Here is an 18,861-nt window from a genome sequence, read left to right as displayed (position 1 = left end):
GCTGTGGGCGCGCTAATCGAGTGATAAAGATTTTATTTCTATGAAGAGTGAAGCAATTTTTATAATAGGAAAACGATTTCTGCCTAACCAAAGAAACTCGCCGTACGAAAAAATTAGTCAAATGTCAACAAAAATGTTAAATGATAAAAATTTGAAAGGAAAAACAAGTAAATTAATTAAATGAATTACAAATTTATTAGTTGAAAAAAAATTTCCAATTCCAAAAATTTTAAATTTTCCACCTAACCCAAGAACTCGCCGTACAACTTTTATGAAATTTCAAAAAAAAAAATAGTGAATGTGAATTAAAGCACAAAGGTTTTAATAAAACAAAAAATTGGCAGAAAACACAAGTAAATTAATTAAATGAATTACAAATTTAACGGCTGATGTGTAATTTGAAATTTGAAAAAAAATTTTCCAATTCTAAAAAGTTTGAACTTTTCCACCTCTAAAAAGTAATTGTTATCCATTAAGGGGGGCTTCTTATCAGTCGGCTACAAAAAATCGATTTTTTTACTGCAGTCGATAGATATATTATAGGAGAATACGAGTATGCTCTCAACATTTTATAGCGGAATTCAAAGTGATTTCGTAGTTACAGGCCGTTCCTCGTGGGAGTATACTGTCTACCTTCTGAAAACTTTGAAACATGTTTTCTCAAAACCAGGTTTTCGAAAATGCCGTGTAAGATTAAAAAAAACGACGAAATTTATCGTTTAAGACCGATAATCTATATAAAGATAATTAAAATGCGCAACTAATTAACTAACAAAATACAAGAAAAAATCATTTTTAATTTTATTTAACACCTTTTTTGAAAAAAGCGAAAAAAAGCACTTTTTTCAATAAATAATTTTGTGTTCATTTTTTATATTTTTATACAAGAGTAGTCTATTACATATATGCGGGTAAGCCGGTGAAAACTACGACCGCAATCTTACACGCCGTTTTACTAGCGCCCATCGAGAAGCTGTGCCAGATCCCTCATATGTCCGCCATTTTGTTTTTTTGTTTATGTTAGAAAAATGTTTATTACTCTTCAATCATGCCTGTGTGTCGCTTTTTTCGCCTCGAAAAAAAATTTAGCAAAAACCCTTTTTTTTTAAGCCAGTGATAAGAGACCCCCTTAAGGCACATTGAAAAGGTATTCGAAGCAGTAGAGCAGCTGATTTGATTTTTTTGTTTTTGTAATTTCTTGTCCAACCTGTCAGTCGTTGTTTATAGATTTTAAGATTCTGTCTCATTTTTTTCACTCTACTGCTAGTAGCTGTTTAATATGCCTTGGCACCTATAAAACTTTATACTTTAAAAGCCTTCCAATTCAACAGAATGTGGCAGTTTCGAAACATTAGATTTTGTGTGAACACTTTTTGCTGTGTATTTAAATGCAAATCGGCAGTAATGGGGTAAACTTGGGGAATTCTTTACTATTACTAAATGATTTATCTCTTTTTCTCACTTTTCAAAATTTTAAACTTTTTTGTCTGTTTACAATTTTTCATAAGCTGTTGATTAAATCTTTAAGGGGGAACGCCACTGTGTGAAAACGATTTTTTTTTTGGATTTTCTGAAAGTGTAAATATTCAAAAATATGTAAAAAATTATTAATTTAAAATCTTAGAAATTGACTGAGATATACCAAATAGGTGTAACTGCATGCAGAACTATTGAATACGCAATGAAAACTTTAAACGCTTATTTCTCAAAACGACTTTTTTTGATACGGTGGCAACGATTTCTCGAAGAATAACCGATTTTAATTTTCTTTTTTTCAAAATTTTTGTTATCGCATTGGCTTCGTAGTACGTAGCCGATTTTCAAAATTTTGAAAATAACTATTTTTTTGGGCCTGTTGCAAATCAAAAAAATGGTGTAAAACACACATCGAAATTCAAATCACCACCATTTTGTCAAAAAAAAAAAAAACGGCTACGTACAACGATAGGCAATATTGTGTAGATTAATACAATTTTTGGTTTTTTGATTTCAGATGATTATTCATTGCTGTATCGCTGCCACCAGATGACGTCATTTTTTTAACTCGTTGCGTTTATTTACATTAATTTGTCAATTTTCAATATTTTTTAATAAAAATTTACATCAACATAGTTTAATACATATATAATAAATTGCCTTTTGTCCGATCCTCGAATAATTATTCCTACTTACAAAAAAACAAAAATTCCCAAAAATCTACTATTTTTTGACCCCCCACAGTGGCGTTCCCCCTTAAGAATTATTTTGTTCAAACTCCACTCCTTCGCAGTGTTTCGCACACTTCTCCACAAAATTACTATTCACTTTCAGTTAGTTATTTATTTTTTTTATTTGTGTTAGTTGAACTTACTGCGTTTAATTTAAAACAGAAATGAAATAAAAATAAAAAAGATTTAATTTTTTGTAACAAAAATTTATTTAAAATTTTTCACAATTTCGAATTGTCGCTTACACTAATTAATAAATATTCACTTTTTCGTCGAGCAAAAAAGTAAGAAGTGCTTAAGCTATAATATACAAAACTCATTCCGGTCACTGTCAGTCATAATTTCTCATCAAACACGCGTAGATACATGCACTCAAAGATACATACAAATGTACAACAAAAAAAACACAAAATATAGGTATATGTACATATGTTGAGTGAATTCACTTAATAAATATGATCAGTGCGTCCTTGTCAACAGTAATGAATGTCCTTGCGTCATTAGTGTAGTGCACATTAACCAACTGTAACTGTACATCAGTGTTATATTAATTGTTACATAGCGTTTGGCAGTTTTGCTTGTGGTGGTGTTGTTCCGTGTATGTGTGTGCGTCTGTGTGTGTGTGTGTTTTATTTGCTGCTGTAATAGTTGTTTATTTTATATTAATTAAATTAAATATTTACACATCAGCTCGGGCACAACGCAAGTAGTTGGACAGTCGGTTAAGCGAGCGAGAAGCGCTGCAATGGTCACAGAGGCTGGCGGGCGGGCTCTCATACATACATAAGAGCATCCGTATGCGGGAGTGTTCGTGTGTGTAGTTTATATAAATTCGCACTAGAAATCACTGGCAGTCGCATGACCTGTGCGCTGCACGCCTCACGCTGCTCCAACCCGCCTCTGCCCCCACGCACAACCTTCTAGCGCTTCAACTCAACTTCAGCACTCACTGTACAGCTAATGTCCGAGACTTTCATGCGGTTACTCTAACTAAATATAGCCATGTAGGTACACGGTATTCATATACATTATGTATGTACTTAGACTTATGCATATACATGTGTGTGTATGTATGTATATCTATAGTAGCTATTTACACTTATGAGAGTCTCTTTAGATACGTAGGTTTATATAATATTTATATGAGGAAAATCGAGTTTACATACATAACTACATTACATACGTTTATCATCGTCGTCATTAACGGCATTTGCATCGACTTAATCGCTTTGTTCAATATTACAAATTGTTTTTTTTTTTTTTTTGTTTTTTTCAAACTCATAAACAGGGCATTTTCCTTGCTGTTTATCTAGGCTTTATTTATTTTTCGTCACTGGGTTGTCAAGTAGTTTGCCGTAGATGAGTTAGTTTTTATTTTTATTTTTATTTTCATTTACCATTTTTTATACAATTTAACATTTTAATTAGTTAATTTTTAAATAAATTAGTTTTTAGAACAGTTGTTCAGCTTAGGCAACTGAGCAACTTTTTCATATTTAATAATTTAATTTTTTTGTATTTCATTTACGCGTTTCATATAAATACAATTACATTTTAATAATAGCTACGCAGCAAATATCGACACTTGACGCTTTTAAAATTAATACAAAAAAAAATAAAAATTGTGTTAAATTTTTTCATTTTAGCATAAATAGTTTTCCGAATAAAAAAAATTAGATTTTTAGTTTATGCAAAATTTTAGACTTTTTAAACTTGTATTTAAATATATATCAACTTTTAGGTAATATAAAAACTTTACATTTACACTTTTGTTGTGTTAGTTTCAGTGCCAGGAACCAGTCCCAAATTCTTCTCGCTACGTTCCTACTTAATAAATATCTAAATCATTATTATTTCTTTAGCTGTGCGTCGTATTTTTATTCCGCTATTTGCTTTACAACTACATCTACACTAGATACGCCTGCACATGCGGCCCCTGCTGTTGTCCGTTCGCCGCTGTTACTGACGTCACGCCACTCGCCGTCTCTACCTCCCTGCGCTGTTGATGCTGCTGCTGTTGTTGTTGTTGCGGCCGCCATGTTTGTGACATATGCGGCTGCTGTTGCTGTTGTTGTTGGTGGTGGTGCTGTTGTTGAAATCGCTGTAAGCTCTGCACGCCCGCAACACCATTGGGTGTGGGTGAGGGTGGCGGCATCATGAGCATATTCTCATTGTCCAGCGTCGAGTAGTCCGAATCGATACTGGAGTAAATGTGCTCCGAGGGCGGACGCATTGTGTACGTTTGACTGGGCGCCGTGGCATGGTGATAATACTGGCTATTATTTCCTACGCCAGAAACGCTGCCTCCACCGCTATTCAGTTCTGCACCTCTTTGTGCTGCTGCGGCTGCCAGCGTTGCCGCTTGCGCTGCGCTGGGATGCAGATGTGTGCCCACAATGGTATTATGCAACGTGGCCGTAGCACCAACGGCCCCGCCGTGTTCACGTCGTTGTGGTCGCGGGCTGGGCGTCGCTGTTGTGGCGGAGGAGTAGTTAGTGGGTTCGGTACCACCACCACCACCACCACCGTGCTCGCCAACTGCGCCCGCCACACCATCAGTGCAGTAAGCGGGTGGTGGCGCTTGACGATAGAGTATGCCTGGACTGGCAGGCTGCTTGATGCGTTCGTGGTTGTGATCCAATGTGTAGTTATTGCCGGGTACACCGGCGACGCCACCACGATAGGTGGGGTAGTCGACGGGCAGCGCGTAACGTAGCTTCTCCCAGAAGTGTCGATCGGTGCGACGTATGCGGTGCACTGCGGACGTCTTCAGGTAGGGCAGCAGTTCAATGTCGCTCTCCGCTTCGAACAGCACTTCCGGTTCCTCGATGATGACCAGCTTTTGCGGTCGCCCTCGCAACGCATCGTGCACGGCACGTCGCAGCTCGCAGCGTGACCATTCAGTCTGTAGAAAGTTGCGTGATAGCAGTATGACTATGCGTCGCGAGACACGAGATGCCTCCAACAGCTGATAGTGTGTGGCGTCGTGCGCTAGATCGCGGTGTTGCAGGCACACACGCAACGGTGGGCGCCCAGTTTCTAGCTCTGCCACTAAGTGTTGTGCAACAAACTCCGAGTCCTTGGCCGAGTGCAGCAGCACGGCATCGTACAGCTTCTCCGACTCCTCACAACGCGGTCCGAACACACGTACGCCATAGTGTGCGAACAGCCAGATTCGTAATGATTCACGAAAAACAAAAATTATGATGATCACCACGAGCAAAAAGATGAGTGCTAGCGCTGCAGCAAGCAGCGGTATGTAAGTCTTTGGTATGCCATGTTGCAGCATGGAGCCACCAGCATAGTAATCTGTGCAGGCAGCGGTGGCATTAAAGTCCAGCTCGCGTTTTTGCAATACACTATTGCCGCTCACACCCGTGTCCACGCAGTAGATGTCCTGCAGGTCTTGCACTATCAGCGCGTTGTCAGCAACATAGGCCGTCAGCTCCTGCAGAAACTTGCAGCGGCAGCTCCACTGATTACGACCCAGCGCCAGCGTACGCATTTGCTTGAATTGTGGTTGCTGCAGCTGCCACATAGAAAGGGTCACCAGGCGATTGCCATCGATGCGCAGCACTTCAAGGGACACGAGTGGGGCAAGTGTTATATTATCCAGCGCAGTCAGCTGGTTGTTTTGTAGATAGAGCTCGCGTAATGCGAAGAGGAATTCAAATTCGTTGCCATGCAGCGTTCGTAGCAGATTATCTTCCAAGTGTAAAACCTGCAGTGAAATCAGTCCCGCGAAGGTGCGGTTCTGTATGCGCGCTACCTGGCTGCCATTCACATAGAGTGAACGCAGATTCTTGCGTCCAATGAAAGCATGGTCCTTCAACACTGGAAAGTTGTTGCCATCCAAGTATACAACACTCGAGTCCATGGGCACACGACGCGGTAATTCGGTGGTCTGCTGGCCACCGCAATCTACCACATTGGTCGACCAGATTTGGTCGTGATAGCAGGTACAATTGCTTGGGCATGTCATCTCGCAATCACAAGCATCAAAATCACAGCAGTGGCACAAAGCAAAACAATGTGATTCGTAGCGACAGAGGAAGTCCTTTGGTTTGAGTGAGGTAAGTGGACGTACGGGGGCACCGCGCGCATGTGGCATGACGCATTCAATGTTTGTGAGATCCATGACGCGTGGATGCTGGCGTGTGGTGAGGTTGTTGATACGTTGCAGCCAGTCCATGGTGCAGTCACATTCGAATGGGTTGCCGCCAAGATAGAACTCCGGCAGCGGTTTGGCCGGTTGAACAGGTGCAACACGCAACTGTTGAAGTTGCAGTTTAGACATCGCGTTGGCGTAGAGGTCGACGCGCGCCAAATTGACCTTGTCCACAAAGGAGTTCGGATGCACAGTGTTGATGAGATTATTATTGATGAACAGCAATTCAATGGTGTTTGGTATAGACATGGCACCAATTTCAGTGATGCGATTGTGGCTGGCGTCCAACGTCTTTACGCGTATCTCCTCTTGCAATTTGTAGTAGTTGCCAAGCGCCTCAATATAGTTACCATGTATGTCCAGCCATTTGAGATTGCTTGGAATGAAGGCATAATCAAACCAAACGAGATGGTTTTCCGATAGGTTAAGCCACAGCAACGAGACTAGCGTAGCAAAGACGCCATTGATGTCGGACAGGAAGTTGCGGTCCAAGCGTATAGCCTCCAGTTCGAAGTTCTTGTCAAAGGCACCACGCTCAATGGACTGTATGCGATTCTTGGCGAGGTTGAGTACGCTAAGACGTGGCAAGTCGGCGAACATGCCCACGGTAATGTTGCCAATTTGGTTGTCTATTAGACGCAAACCTGTCAGCTGATGCAGATTTTTGAAGCTCTGATTGTCGAAAGTGCGTATCTGATTCTCACCCAAGTCTAGTGTGCGTAGCATGGCGAGGTCTTGTAAAGCGCGCGGTACCTCGTTAAGCTGGTTAGAGCTCAGATCCAATTCTTTTAGGTCAGAGCAATTCTTAAACACATTTGGCTCAATTACGCTGATCAGATTATTGTTGAGCGTGAGTTTTGAAAGCACATACAACCCATTGAAAAGCTTATCATCCAAGGTATGCAGACGATTCTCGGCCAAATTTAAGGTGTGCAAGTTATAGAGTGGCAGAAAGGCATTATCTTCGATATGACCAATGGAATTGTTACGTAAATTCAAAATCTGGAGGAAGTACAACTCCTTGAAAGTGCGATAGTCGATGCGTGTGAGCGCATTGTGCGCCAGGTTCAACACAATCAGTCGTATCAGACCAGCGAAGGTGGTATTGTCTATGTGGTTCGAGGTCAACTGATTACCGGACAGATCCACCACCAGCAATTGCTCCAAACGGTGAAACAGACCCTTTGGCAGTTCGTAAATCTCATTGTTTTGCAGATGTATTTCACGTAGTTCTTTCGAGCCGGCAAACAGTCCCTCGGGCAGTGTTTCTAAATGATTGTTACTCAAATTAACTATACGCAATGAACTCAGTCCGGCCAACGCCTCGCCCGACAACTCCGAAATATTATTGTGTTGCAAATTCAATTGTTGCAATCGCCTCAAGCGTGAAATACCCCAACTCTCGGTCACAGAGCGCAGCTCATTGAAGCTCGCATCTAGCACTTGCAGCTCGCTACCGCCATTACAATTCATATCGGCGAAACCGAGATTCTCCGCAGAGCGTATGCGATTGTGCGTCAAATTGAGCACCTGCAAATTCCCCACCGGGCATAGAAATCCAGCCGGCAAGGCGCGCAAATTATTATCGCCCAACTGCAATTCGGTCAGCTGCTTCAAGCTATTCAACGAATCCGGATACAATTCCAACGTTTTGCCAGGTCCCCAATCGGGATTGCGCGTATTCACCGCCAACGTACGCAGCACATTCAGTCCCTCAAAAGCATTATTCGGCAATTGCAACAATTTGCAACCATCAATACGCAACACATCCAACGTTTGTAGACGTGCAAATGCCGCCTGTGGCAGTTGCGATTCAAAGAGGTAGATTTCGCTGCATTTGATCTCCAACTGACTGGTGCCATCAGCGCCCTGCAAATCGAGCGCAATATGCCGTTCGATGGTGCGCAAATTACAGCGTACCGATGTGGTGCCATTATACTGCCAGGAACATTGATTTGTAGGCTGTGGCTGGGCGGCGGCCGCTGCGGCCGATGTAGCACTCGCAGCATCGTCGTTGTTGGAGGCGGAGGACAATGCAGCACCAGCGCCTGCTGTGGCAGCGGCACTAGCACCGGCCATGGAGGTGGCCATCATGCTGGCCGCGCTGGCTGAGGCAGCTTCCGAGGAGAGTGCATAGGAGGACTCTGGTCTAATGGCGCCCTTAGTGTGGAGTGCCCAAGCGCCACCCAAGCCCTGGGTCAGCAAGTGTGCTAGTAGCAGGAACGTGTACGCGCTGTAGTTGGCAGAGAGGCGCATTTGTAGTCTGCTTAATTTACACATTTCTTAGTTTTATTTAATACTCGGTTTTTGTTTTTTGTTTTTGTTAATGACTTATACAGTTAAACGCTTGCATAGATATGCGCTTTCTACGCGTTGCGGTCGAATAGGTGCCTTTGGTTAAATGCATTTAGATACTTTCATGGTAGTGAATTGTAATTCTGCACATAAATGTCGGTTGGTTAGTTTTTTTTTTAATTTTTTTTTGTAATTTTAAAACAATTTCTTGTGTAAATCTGTTACACTATTTGCTTTGCATCGATTTTAATAAATTTCCAATTCATACGGCTTTTCACGAAACACTTTGCACTTTGTCCACCAAACGAATTATTCTGCATAAATTTTTCATTAACGAAAATTCTCAACCAACAATTTTCACGCTTAGTACGCAAAGCATATCACTTGTCAACGCAATTGTCGTCGTTGTCGTCGTCGTCGTGGTCGTCGTTGAACTTTTTCACTACACCAGTTTTTCCTTTTTTTGCCTCAGCTTCGCTTCCTTCGTAAAATACACAACATTTTTTTCATTGATTTATACGCACTTTATTTGTTGGGCGGAAAACGCTTTGCACGGCGTTTGTTTGCAGTCATTATTGACTTTTTCATAAGCTGCTGCCAGCCACTAGACTTCGTTTTTCAGCTTTAACTAAAGCGTTTGTTTGCTTGGTGGTTGTGTGTATGGAAAAAAGTAAAACTGAAAAACCCGTTTTTCGCGTAAAATCATACACAACCAACACGTCCACTTTATACGACGCTCGAACTCGAACTGATTGCAAACCGTTGTCGAGCTCAACATTTTTACTCGTCGTTCACTTGGCCGCTGTCGTATGCACAATTCGACTTGCTTTCGAGTCGGTTGTGTGGTGTGGCAATAATAGTCGTAGTAGCAGCGGCAGCAGCAACGATGGCGAAGTCAAAGCATTAGCGACGGCAGTCAATAATAAACGACGGTGCTGCTGCTGCTGCTTGTAACGAAAATTCTATAGTTGAACGAGCTGGCGCACGATTCTTGCCACTAGCAGGCGGTGGCCAGCGCGCAACCACCCCAAAAACGAGTTTTTGTAGAAGACAACGGCAGCACTTAGAGCGTATTTGGGTGGTCACTACTACTGAGCGCTCGTTTGTAGAGTTTCTCGCTGGAGCGCTGTCGAGTACGCGCTCAACTCAGCAACTTACCACTGACGCTGTAAATAAAACAGCTAACTCTCACATCACACATTGCTGGGATTTTCTTCTGATTCGAGCAGCACTGCACATATTAAATGTACTCGTTTGCCGTTTTTCACTCAAGCGCCGCACAAATTAACTCTCTGCGTTGAGTTCATTTTGAGATAAATTTTCACTTCTCAAAGTGTGCGCTCTACTCTCACGGTACGGTAGCTTTGAATGTGCTCTTTTGCGCACTCTCTCACACTCGCTCGCTCTGGCTCTCTCTCCCTCTCTCCATTTATCCTCTCAAATGTTTGAGCAGTTTCGTTGGTCAGTTACAAAAAATGTATTTCCAATTCTCTCCTCGTTTATGATGAGCGTTTACAGTTTTTGTTATATTTTCATTTGTGGTTTTCCTCACTCTTCGCCTTGGACTCGAGTTTATGCCAAGTGGGTTTTTTCATTGTTTCCTTTTGTGTGGAAAGGCCTATGTTTATTATTCGTTTACATACCAGAAGTAGCAAATTAAAAAGGATATTCACATTTGCTCGCTAGTTGGGATTTGGTTTTTTGCTGGGGCTTCTCAAGGAAACGAGAATGTTGCATTTCCCACATTTCACTACTTATTTCCGCTTCCGGTTGTCGAATTTGCATTTTTACTGTGATAGGCTGTGGCTGGGAAGGATTATTAAGGAAAATATGTTGTATGTGGTAAGTGAAGAGGAGAATCCTATGAAGTAATTATGAAAAAATTGCTCCTGCCAAAAAAAAAATACTCGTTAAATTTTATTAAGTGGATCTAAATGAGGGTAGAACAAATTAGTGGTTCGCTGAAGGAAACAAAGAAATGGAGTGCTCATATGTTACTCTACTCTTGACATTTTGAAGGTCTAGCAAATCTCTGGTCTGAATCGAAGTAAGATTTTGAATGCTTGAAAGTCAAATGCGCATTTCCATGCCAGTTGGGCCTACTTTACCGGAATAACTCGGACTCACACTCATGCACATTCATCTTGGCCAATTCGGTTTTTAGCTTTTGCTGATTTAGTGTCTATTAGTGTTTTTTAAAAAAGTTTAGTTCATTTACCACAAAAACCGTATACATCGTTTTCTCTAACTTCGTGCAAAAATTGAATTGAATTGAATCAGAATTTTTAGAATAAATAGCGGTATGCCGTTTTATAGCCTATTACATTTTAATATAGAGTGCACGTCGTAAATGGCTACGAAATACCTTCTGATTTTTGGGAATTTTTTGCTGACAGTCTCTGCCAATTTCTTTCATACAAATTCGACAATGTTTGCATATAAAAATGTCTCTAAAATTATTGTTATCCTGTATAAGCCAAAGGGTTTTCACAAGTAGATGTAGTGAATATTTCATACGCTTAGAACAACAACAATTATAGTCAATACAATCTGCAGGTCTACCCAATGCTTATTGAAAAGTTTCGAACTTTCCTAAAGGAAATGCTCTACAACCCTCTATAGACCGATCTCAAAAACCATCAATGCCTTGTAAGTATTTAAAAGTTGTTTGATGAGAATTTCAAAGCCATTCTTAACTACTAAATTCCATATACCGCACAAAAATCCACCTTTTATTCGTCAAACTAGACATCTCCTAGCCTCTTCTGCCCGTTGGTCGCTTGGAAAATTGTTTACCCACAAAGGAAAAAAAAAATACTTTCTTAAATCACATCAAAAGTTCATCCTCCACAGCATTTCATCTTTAATACCCAGCAGCCTAATTGTGCTAATTCTTTTGTAAATGCAAATATCCTTTTGCATTTCAAGATCCACATACCCACATACACATGGAAATTACAGCAAACACACCCACACACAAACTCTCACATTTCTCCCGCTTGTAGGTCGCGCCTGCATGCTCTGCTGCTGCTGCTGCTGCTGAGCCCACTTGCTTCTTACACAGTTTATTCAACTCGTTGTAACCAAATTCGCTTTTCCACCGCCCCAAAATGTTGTAAGTACGTAAACTTGGCATTTGAGCAAGTATTTGTTTTTGTTGTTTGCCTTTTTCGTTTTTTGCTTCTTGGCCTGCAATAGACATTGACACGCAGGCAAAGCAAAGGAAAAGAAAACGAACAAGAAGAAGGTGGAAGTAATATCATAATAAAGTAGCTGAAAAGAAATAGAAGCAAGCGAAAATTTGCCGAAAATCAGCTGCCAATACGAGCGCCACTCTACGCGCTCACGAAGTAGCTGTGTTGTCCTTTCGCTCGCGAATCCGAAACATTTGTTGAGCCGAGTTGCTGGCACTCTAACAATTGTGATTTTGTTAAAGGTTTTTGGCCGCTTTGGTGGCAAATGGCGCTATTTGGCAAGGTGAGTGTGTGGGAGCGTCAGAAGAGTGAACTTGAGAGTGACGAAATCTCTGTTCTATTGCAAAAAGGATGCGAAATATTCCTCCAGTGTGCTCTGAGATTTTTGTAGAAATTTTCATTTCAAATGAGTGGTGTTGGGGCGCTGCTTTGTATGCTCTTAGAGTTGCACCAGTAGTAGTTGAAGGAAATTAAATATTAATTTTCATGTTGGAAAATTTTCCGTTAGGGAAAACCAAATTGTGGGGACTTTTTGTGAGTGGACTGAATGCATGAAATTAATTCGCCTGGAGGTATAAAATGAAAAGATTTTGCTTATAATAACTTAGGAAAAACCAGCTTCATTGGTAAATCCAATCAAGGTGTGCTACCAAACACTTTAATCAAGCCTTATTGCATTAAATAATCTATAATTTATTTGATTTTATTTTTTCTAAATAATAAACAAGTATATTTATCACGGCCCCCTATATTCCAACTTGGTACTCAAGGAGCTGACGATGGAAATACAATATGAAAATGAAAAAAATAAAAGTGAATGGCATTAGTTTTTACGATTTCGTAAGTTTTTTATTTTTATTTTTTATAGAAAAAAATTTGTTCATACATGGAAACTTGTGTAATAAAATAGTATTATTTTTAAAACTATTTTTTGTGTTTTTCATTGAAACTGCTATTTAAGAAAATTAAGAAAAATATGCCTAGACTTTGAAACTTGTAAAATTAAATCTGAAGGAACATTAGAGATAATAAAAGCTTTTATCACCAGGTCGGGGATTTGCATAATAAAATATTATTATTTTGAAAATTATTTTTCAAGGATCGCTATCTAGTTCACTGAAGCCTGCAGGTATTTTAGAGAAAATGAAAATTAATTTCCAAGGTTCAAAACTTAATACAAGAAAATTTGTGGCTACTCTAGAAAAAATGGTAGTTAATATCCACAGGCTGGTCACTTGAACAATAAAATCTTATCATTATTAAAATTATCAATTTTTTCTGTTATTGTTAATTGTTTTATGTGATTTGATTGAAACTCTCGTATAAAAAAAATTAATAAAAAATCTAAAGAAAATCTTTTAAGTGTGGAAACTTGTACTAGAAAATCTGCAGATACTTTAGAAAAAATTAAAAATTGTTTTCCAATTTTAGAAACCGGATACAATAAAATTTGCAGCTGGTGTCGAAATGAGGAAAATTATTTCTAAAGGCTTAGAGTCCAGTTTAATGAGGCTTACGGGTGGTACTTTAAAGATGAAAAAGAGCCAGAGTCTATTCGAAAAATAGTATGCCAGTCCAGTCATGCAAAAAAAAATTGATTTTAAATTTTAGGTGGACCACCACTTTGAGAGCCTGGTTATCCTAAGAGTAATTTCATTAGGAGAATAATCAGCTGAATTGCTTATGTAAATTGGACGCCTTTAAGCTTGTATTTGATTTCAATAGACTATTTTCTATGACGAGCTCTTAGAGGTGAGTCTAATGCCAACCACCCAGAGACTTTCCAAGAGTTAAAACATAAAATCGAAGAGGGCAATCGGTGAGATAAAGGCCGGAACTAGCTCTTTATCTTTGTATGGTGATAAACAAAAAACACAGTGCTCACGTAATGACCCTGCTGTTCGAGCCTTAAGTGAATTTAATTCAATATCGGGTGCTATTCAATTATATTTGTCATCGCCGAAAATTGTATTTGTAAGTACCTTATATTACATTTTTTTAGGTTCTAAACCAATGCCAATAGTTATTTTACTTTTCGTTGCAATTTGTGCGTAAGAAGTTTGTGTTCATAGCCTGATCTGATAGGTCTATTTATAAGTTCGTGCGGTTTTACAACAGATGGCGTAACTTGATTATTATTCCATCGATCCACATTTCCAAACATTCATTGGAGAGCTACTGTCGTAAGGCACAAACGTCAGTATAAGTTTTTTATTTGAAGCGTAAACAACAATATTTTTACCACACTTGAAAATGTCGAATTTCGTGCCAAATAATGTGTTTTTGCGGGGAATTCTTCTTCATTATTTTAATATGAAGAAAAAAGCAGCCGAAAGTCATCGTATCTTGGTGGAAGTTTATGGTGAGCATGCTCTATCTGAGCGAACGTGCCAGAAGTGGTTTGCACGCTTTAAAAGTGGTGATTTTGGCTTGGAAGACGAAGAACGCGAGGGTGCGCCGCCAAAGTTCATGGATACCGAATTGGAGGAATTGCTCGATCAAGATCCGGCTCAAACGCAAGAAGAGGTTGCAAAAACTTTGGGAGTTGATCAATCAACCATTTCCAAACGTTTAAAAGCCATGGGAATGATCCGAAAGGTAGGCCATTGGGTGCCGTATGAATTGAAGCCAAGAGACGTTGAACGCCGTTTTATGGCATGCGAACAACTGCTTCAACGGCACAAAAGAAAGGGTTTTTTGCATCGAATTGTGACTGGCGATGAAAAGTGGGTCCATTACGACAATCCAAAACGTCGGGCAACGTATGGATACCCTTGCCATGCTTCAACATCGACGTCGGCGCAGAATATTCATGGCCTGAAGGTTATGCTGTGTATCTGGTGGGACCAGCTGGGTGTTGTGTATTATGAGCTACTGAAACCGAATGAAACGATTACGGGGGATGTCTACCGACGACAATTGATGCGTTTGAGCCGAGCACTGCGAGAAAAACGGCCGCAATACGCCGATAGACACGACAAAGTTATTTTGCAACATGACAATGCTCGGCCACATGTTGCACAAGTGGTCAAAACATACTTAGAAACGCTCAAATGGGATGTCCTACCCCACCCGCCGTATAGTCCAGACCTTGCGCCATCCGATTACTATCTCTTCCGATCGATGCAACATGGCCTGGCTGACCAGCACTTCCGTAATTACGATGAAGTCAAAAAATGGATCGATTCGTGGATTGCGGCAAAACCGACCGAATTTTTCACAAAGGGAATCCGTGAATTGCCAGAAAGATGGGAAAAAGTAGTAGTAAGCGATGGACAATATTTTGAATATTAAATTTGTAACCATTTTACGTCAATAAAGTTTCAAATTTCGAAAAAAAACCGCGCGAACTTATTCATAGTCCTATTAAATAAATACATAATTAAATAATAATAATAATAGTAATAAAGTGTACTAGAAAACTTGTGTAAAAGACTTCTGTAAAGCCAGTTGTGGAAGTAATTTTAACGAAATTAAGCTGGTAAAGTTTAATTTTTTCCAAAAAACATATTGAAAAATATTTATGCATATTCTATTTATGGTCGAATTAAAGCCCAAACACATAATGGACCACCCTATAGGCTAGATTCGATCAGATTAGATATGTGGGAGGGCTTCACAAGTCCAAGCACTCAGTCAGTAGACTATTGTACTACACCCGAATAGATTTCAGTCGAAAGAATACAGATAGGAAAGATAAAAAGTGGATGGTAAACCCTATAGACACCACGCAATCTCTTCTAAAAGGCTCTCTTTTTTAGCATTTTTTCTACCGACCTTTATTTCTTTTGTTCCAGCATCAGAATTATATTAAAATAGCGAAAACTTATTTCCTTTATAAAAATTTGGCAATTATAAGAAAATATTTTGTGCGAGACTCATGCGCCGTTTCACTAGTAAATTGAAAAATTTAACAGGCTGTAAAAATTTAAAGTTCGATTCTAACTTTGCTGTTTTAAAGTTTAATAGTCTGATAAATTTAAAATTGTATAGCAAAACTAGAAATTAGCGAAACTAAACTTTGGGTTCGCAACACTTTCGAAATTGAAATTGAATGCTTTCAATACCCGAAACGTGTTTTATATGCCATTACACACACATTCACGGATGATTGATGAATTGTGAATATCCTGGTACAGATTTTTCTGATTTCTGGGTATAAAAGAAATTTAATTTTTTGATGCTGCGGGCTGCGAAATGCAAGAAAGAGTTTTTGAAAAACTAAAGTGGCTGCAGGTGTATCAAATGTTTTGGAAACTGAAGAAGGGACTAGAAATTATTAATGAAAATAATAAAAACAAGTTAAAATTCGATAAAAAAATAATTTATAAATTCTATTAAAAAATTGTTCTAAAAAAAATTATAATATATTCAAATTTAAGAAAATCGATTTTTTTCTTTTGCATATTTTCAAAGTTTAGATGCCCTTCAATTTTTCTAAATTCGAATTATTTTCGTATATACAGCGGATTTTGTGACGTGACGTCTAAGCCGGCCGAGTGGAGCGAATCGCACAATGAAGGGCAGATGTTACCGGACGACTTGACAACCTTTATTTATTCTATACATATGTATATATATATATATATACATACTTTATAAAGGGTTTTTCAATTGGCGCGGGTCGATTTTGGCGTCCTGTGGCAGCCATTTTGTTTTGGTGACATCTGTCATCTTTGTTTATTATTCAGTTGTTTATGCCAAATCATCATGGCAAGTTACACGATTGAACAGCACGTTCAAATGATAAAACTTTATTATCAAAATGAGTGTTCATTAACGCAAAGCGCGCATTGCGCCAATTTTTCGGTAGACGTGGTGGCCCTTCCAATTTCTTATGGCCCATATTGAACCATATGAACCTAGACGACATGTGGTTCCAGCAGGACGGCGCTACGTGCCACACAGCAAACGCCATTTTATTCCATTTCAACATCTACCCGCCCTTATTGAAAAACCCTTTACTTCTTTAATATATACCTGGAAATATATCGCCGATTAATCCAGAGTGAGTAGTAAATATTATAATCTAAGTCATTCTATTGGAATTGTTGCTGAAACTTCAAACGCGATTTTCTCAAAACTACTTTTTTGAGATGGTCGTCCTGATATCTCAAGTTCTACTTGACCGATCGCTTTGAAGTTTGATAACAATTTTTTATTATACATCTGTCTATCGCGCCTGCCTCGGATTTTGAAAAATTTAAGTTTGAAGTATTTTAAATTTTTTGTTTTCAAGATGACGCCATTTTGTGAATTTTGTTTCTTTGATTTGGCGTAATCCGATAGCGACATCCTAACTAATGAATAATTTTTTTAATTTGTTTGTTTTAAATCACTAGAAGGGTTGAAATCATGTCAACCATGGAGCACCGTTTTTTATGTAGCCCCCACTCCACCGGCCTGTAATTCCAAAATTTTTTTATTTTATTAATTTTTTTTTTACTTTTCCAATATTAATAAAAACCAGAAAACCATTTTTTTATCTTAGTTTTAAAAATACCTAAGATTAAGGCGTCTAGAGCAGAATACCCCCTTAATAAAATTTAATGTATTTGAAATACATTTATCTACAATAAATATATGTATCAACAAATTTACAAAAAAATTCCCTCAGCAGTTGTAATTTACTACCTTCGGAGGAATGAGTTTTGTTGTTTCCCTAAATTGATTTTAATATTTCATTAGGAGGGTTTTTCCTAGGTACAAGCAAAAGGTTCATTATAGTAATACTATAATTTTCTTGTTTTTTCTTATTTCAAAAAACCCATATCAGAACAAAATTTACCAAACCCATGCATTCAAATGCATTCATTCACTCAACTTGAAGTGTTAAATTAGCGCATAAAATTAACGCTCTATGCTCTCTATAGAGATACCAGACACCAAGAAGACCATTGCTCTCGCACACACGATTTTTGTAGAGAATCTCTCGCTGGCAATACATTTTTATTTTCAGTCAACTTTTGTGTGTTTCCCATTGAGTGAAAATGACGTGTATTTTATTACTCACTGGGTTTGCCGAAACACTGATTCTCTTTCGCCATTTAATACAAAACTCAACAAAGCAATTAATTATCTAGAAATTCTCCACCAGCATCACTACAAGAATATTTAAGCAGCTCCATTGAGGAAACTAGGATTTCTGCGTGCGAAGCAGCTGAGATTCACGTGTGCCAGAGACAATAAACGTGCAAACATACGTGCAACATCTAAATATATACCAAATTGAAAATGCCTTACAAGCATGCATTGATGTACTCCTGTGTACGTGTGTGTGTGTGTGTGCAAATGCATATACTTCTCTTTTCTTGCATGCTGGTGAATGCATTCTTTTGAACCTTTCGATTTCCATTCATTCATTCATCCATTCGCCCATTCATTCATGCATGCATGCGTGCATGCACACAATTCAAAGATTTGGCAAGGTAGCTACAGCGCGGACAAGCCAAAAACAACAACGCAGAGCAGCGAGACAGCTCACCCAACAGCAGCCGCAACCGCGGCTATCCCAGCCCCAAAATCTCAGCAGCAACAACAAAGTTTGTCAATGTTGATGGACATCTTACAGATTGCTCGCATTGTAGCGTACCTACATACATACATACATACATGTGTAGTGCCTATTATGCATATATATGTGCATATCTATCATGGCTCAATGACGAATGACGGCAGTGAGGTGCCTTTGTTGCTGCGATCGCGAAAGCACACCTTCGTGCGATACATTCTGAGCAACTGCCGGCCTCCCATCTCCCTGCTGGCTACCAAAAATATGCGCTAGAAGAGTATTTGTGTGTGTACGCTTGGATGCATGTGTTTATGTTTGCATGCATGCATGCGTGAATATGTATGTATGCCTGTGTAGGTAGGTATGCATGTTTACGCGGCCTGCTGCTTTTCAAGTGTCAATGTTTCGTTGATTCGTTTTGCTGTTGTCAGCAGCATGTTGTTGTACTGTTGTTGCTGTTGTTGTTGGCAACCGCAAGTAAGCTTT

At 39.2% G+C, this 18,861-nt stretch overlaps 1 protein-coding gene across 1 annotated transcript; it reads right to left on the bottom strand.

Moving 5' to 3' along the window:
- Nucleotides 1-805: 805 nt before the first annotated feature.
- On the bottom strand, nt 806-9,470 carry LOC128866708 (toll-like receptor 7). Its single transcript, XM_054107622.1, has one exon. It carries the CDS (start codon nt 8,653-8,655, stop codon nt 4,114-4,116), a length of 4,542 nt encoding a protein of 1,513 aa, XP_053963597.1. The 5' UTR covers nt 8,656-9,470; the 3' UTR covers nt 806-4,113.
- Nucleotides 9,471-18,861: the final 9,391 nt, after the last annotated feature.

This window comes from Anastrepha ludens, chromosome 6, assembly GCF_028408465.1.
Source record: "Anastrepha ludens isolate Willacy chromosome 6, idAnaLude1.1, whole genome shotgun sequence".
In the NCBI taxonomy this organism is placed as follows: Eukaryota; Metazoa; Arthropoda; class Insecta; order Diptera; family Tephritidae; genus Anastrepha; species Anastrepha ludens.
The sequence above is the reverse complement of the archived record's forward strand: the minus strand, read 5'-3'. Positions and strand labels throughout refer to the sequence as shown.

What these genes read in the sequence shown, in the direction of transcription:
- LOC128866708 (XM_054107622.1), bottom strand. Translation starts at nt 8,655, where the DNA reads ATGTGTAAATTAAGCAGACTACAAATGCGCCTCTCTGCCAACTACAGC.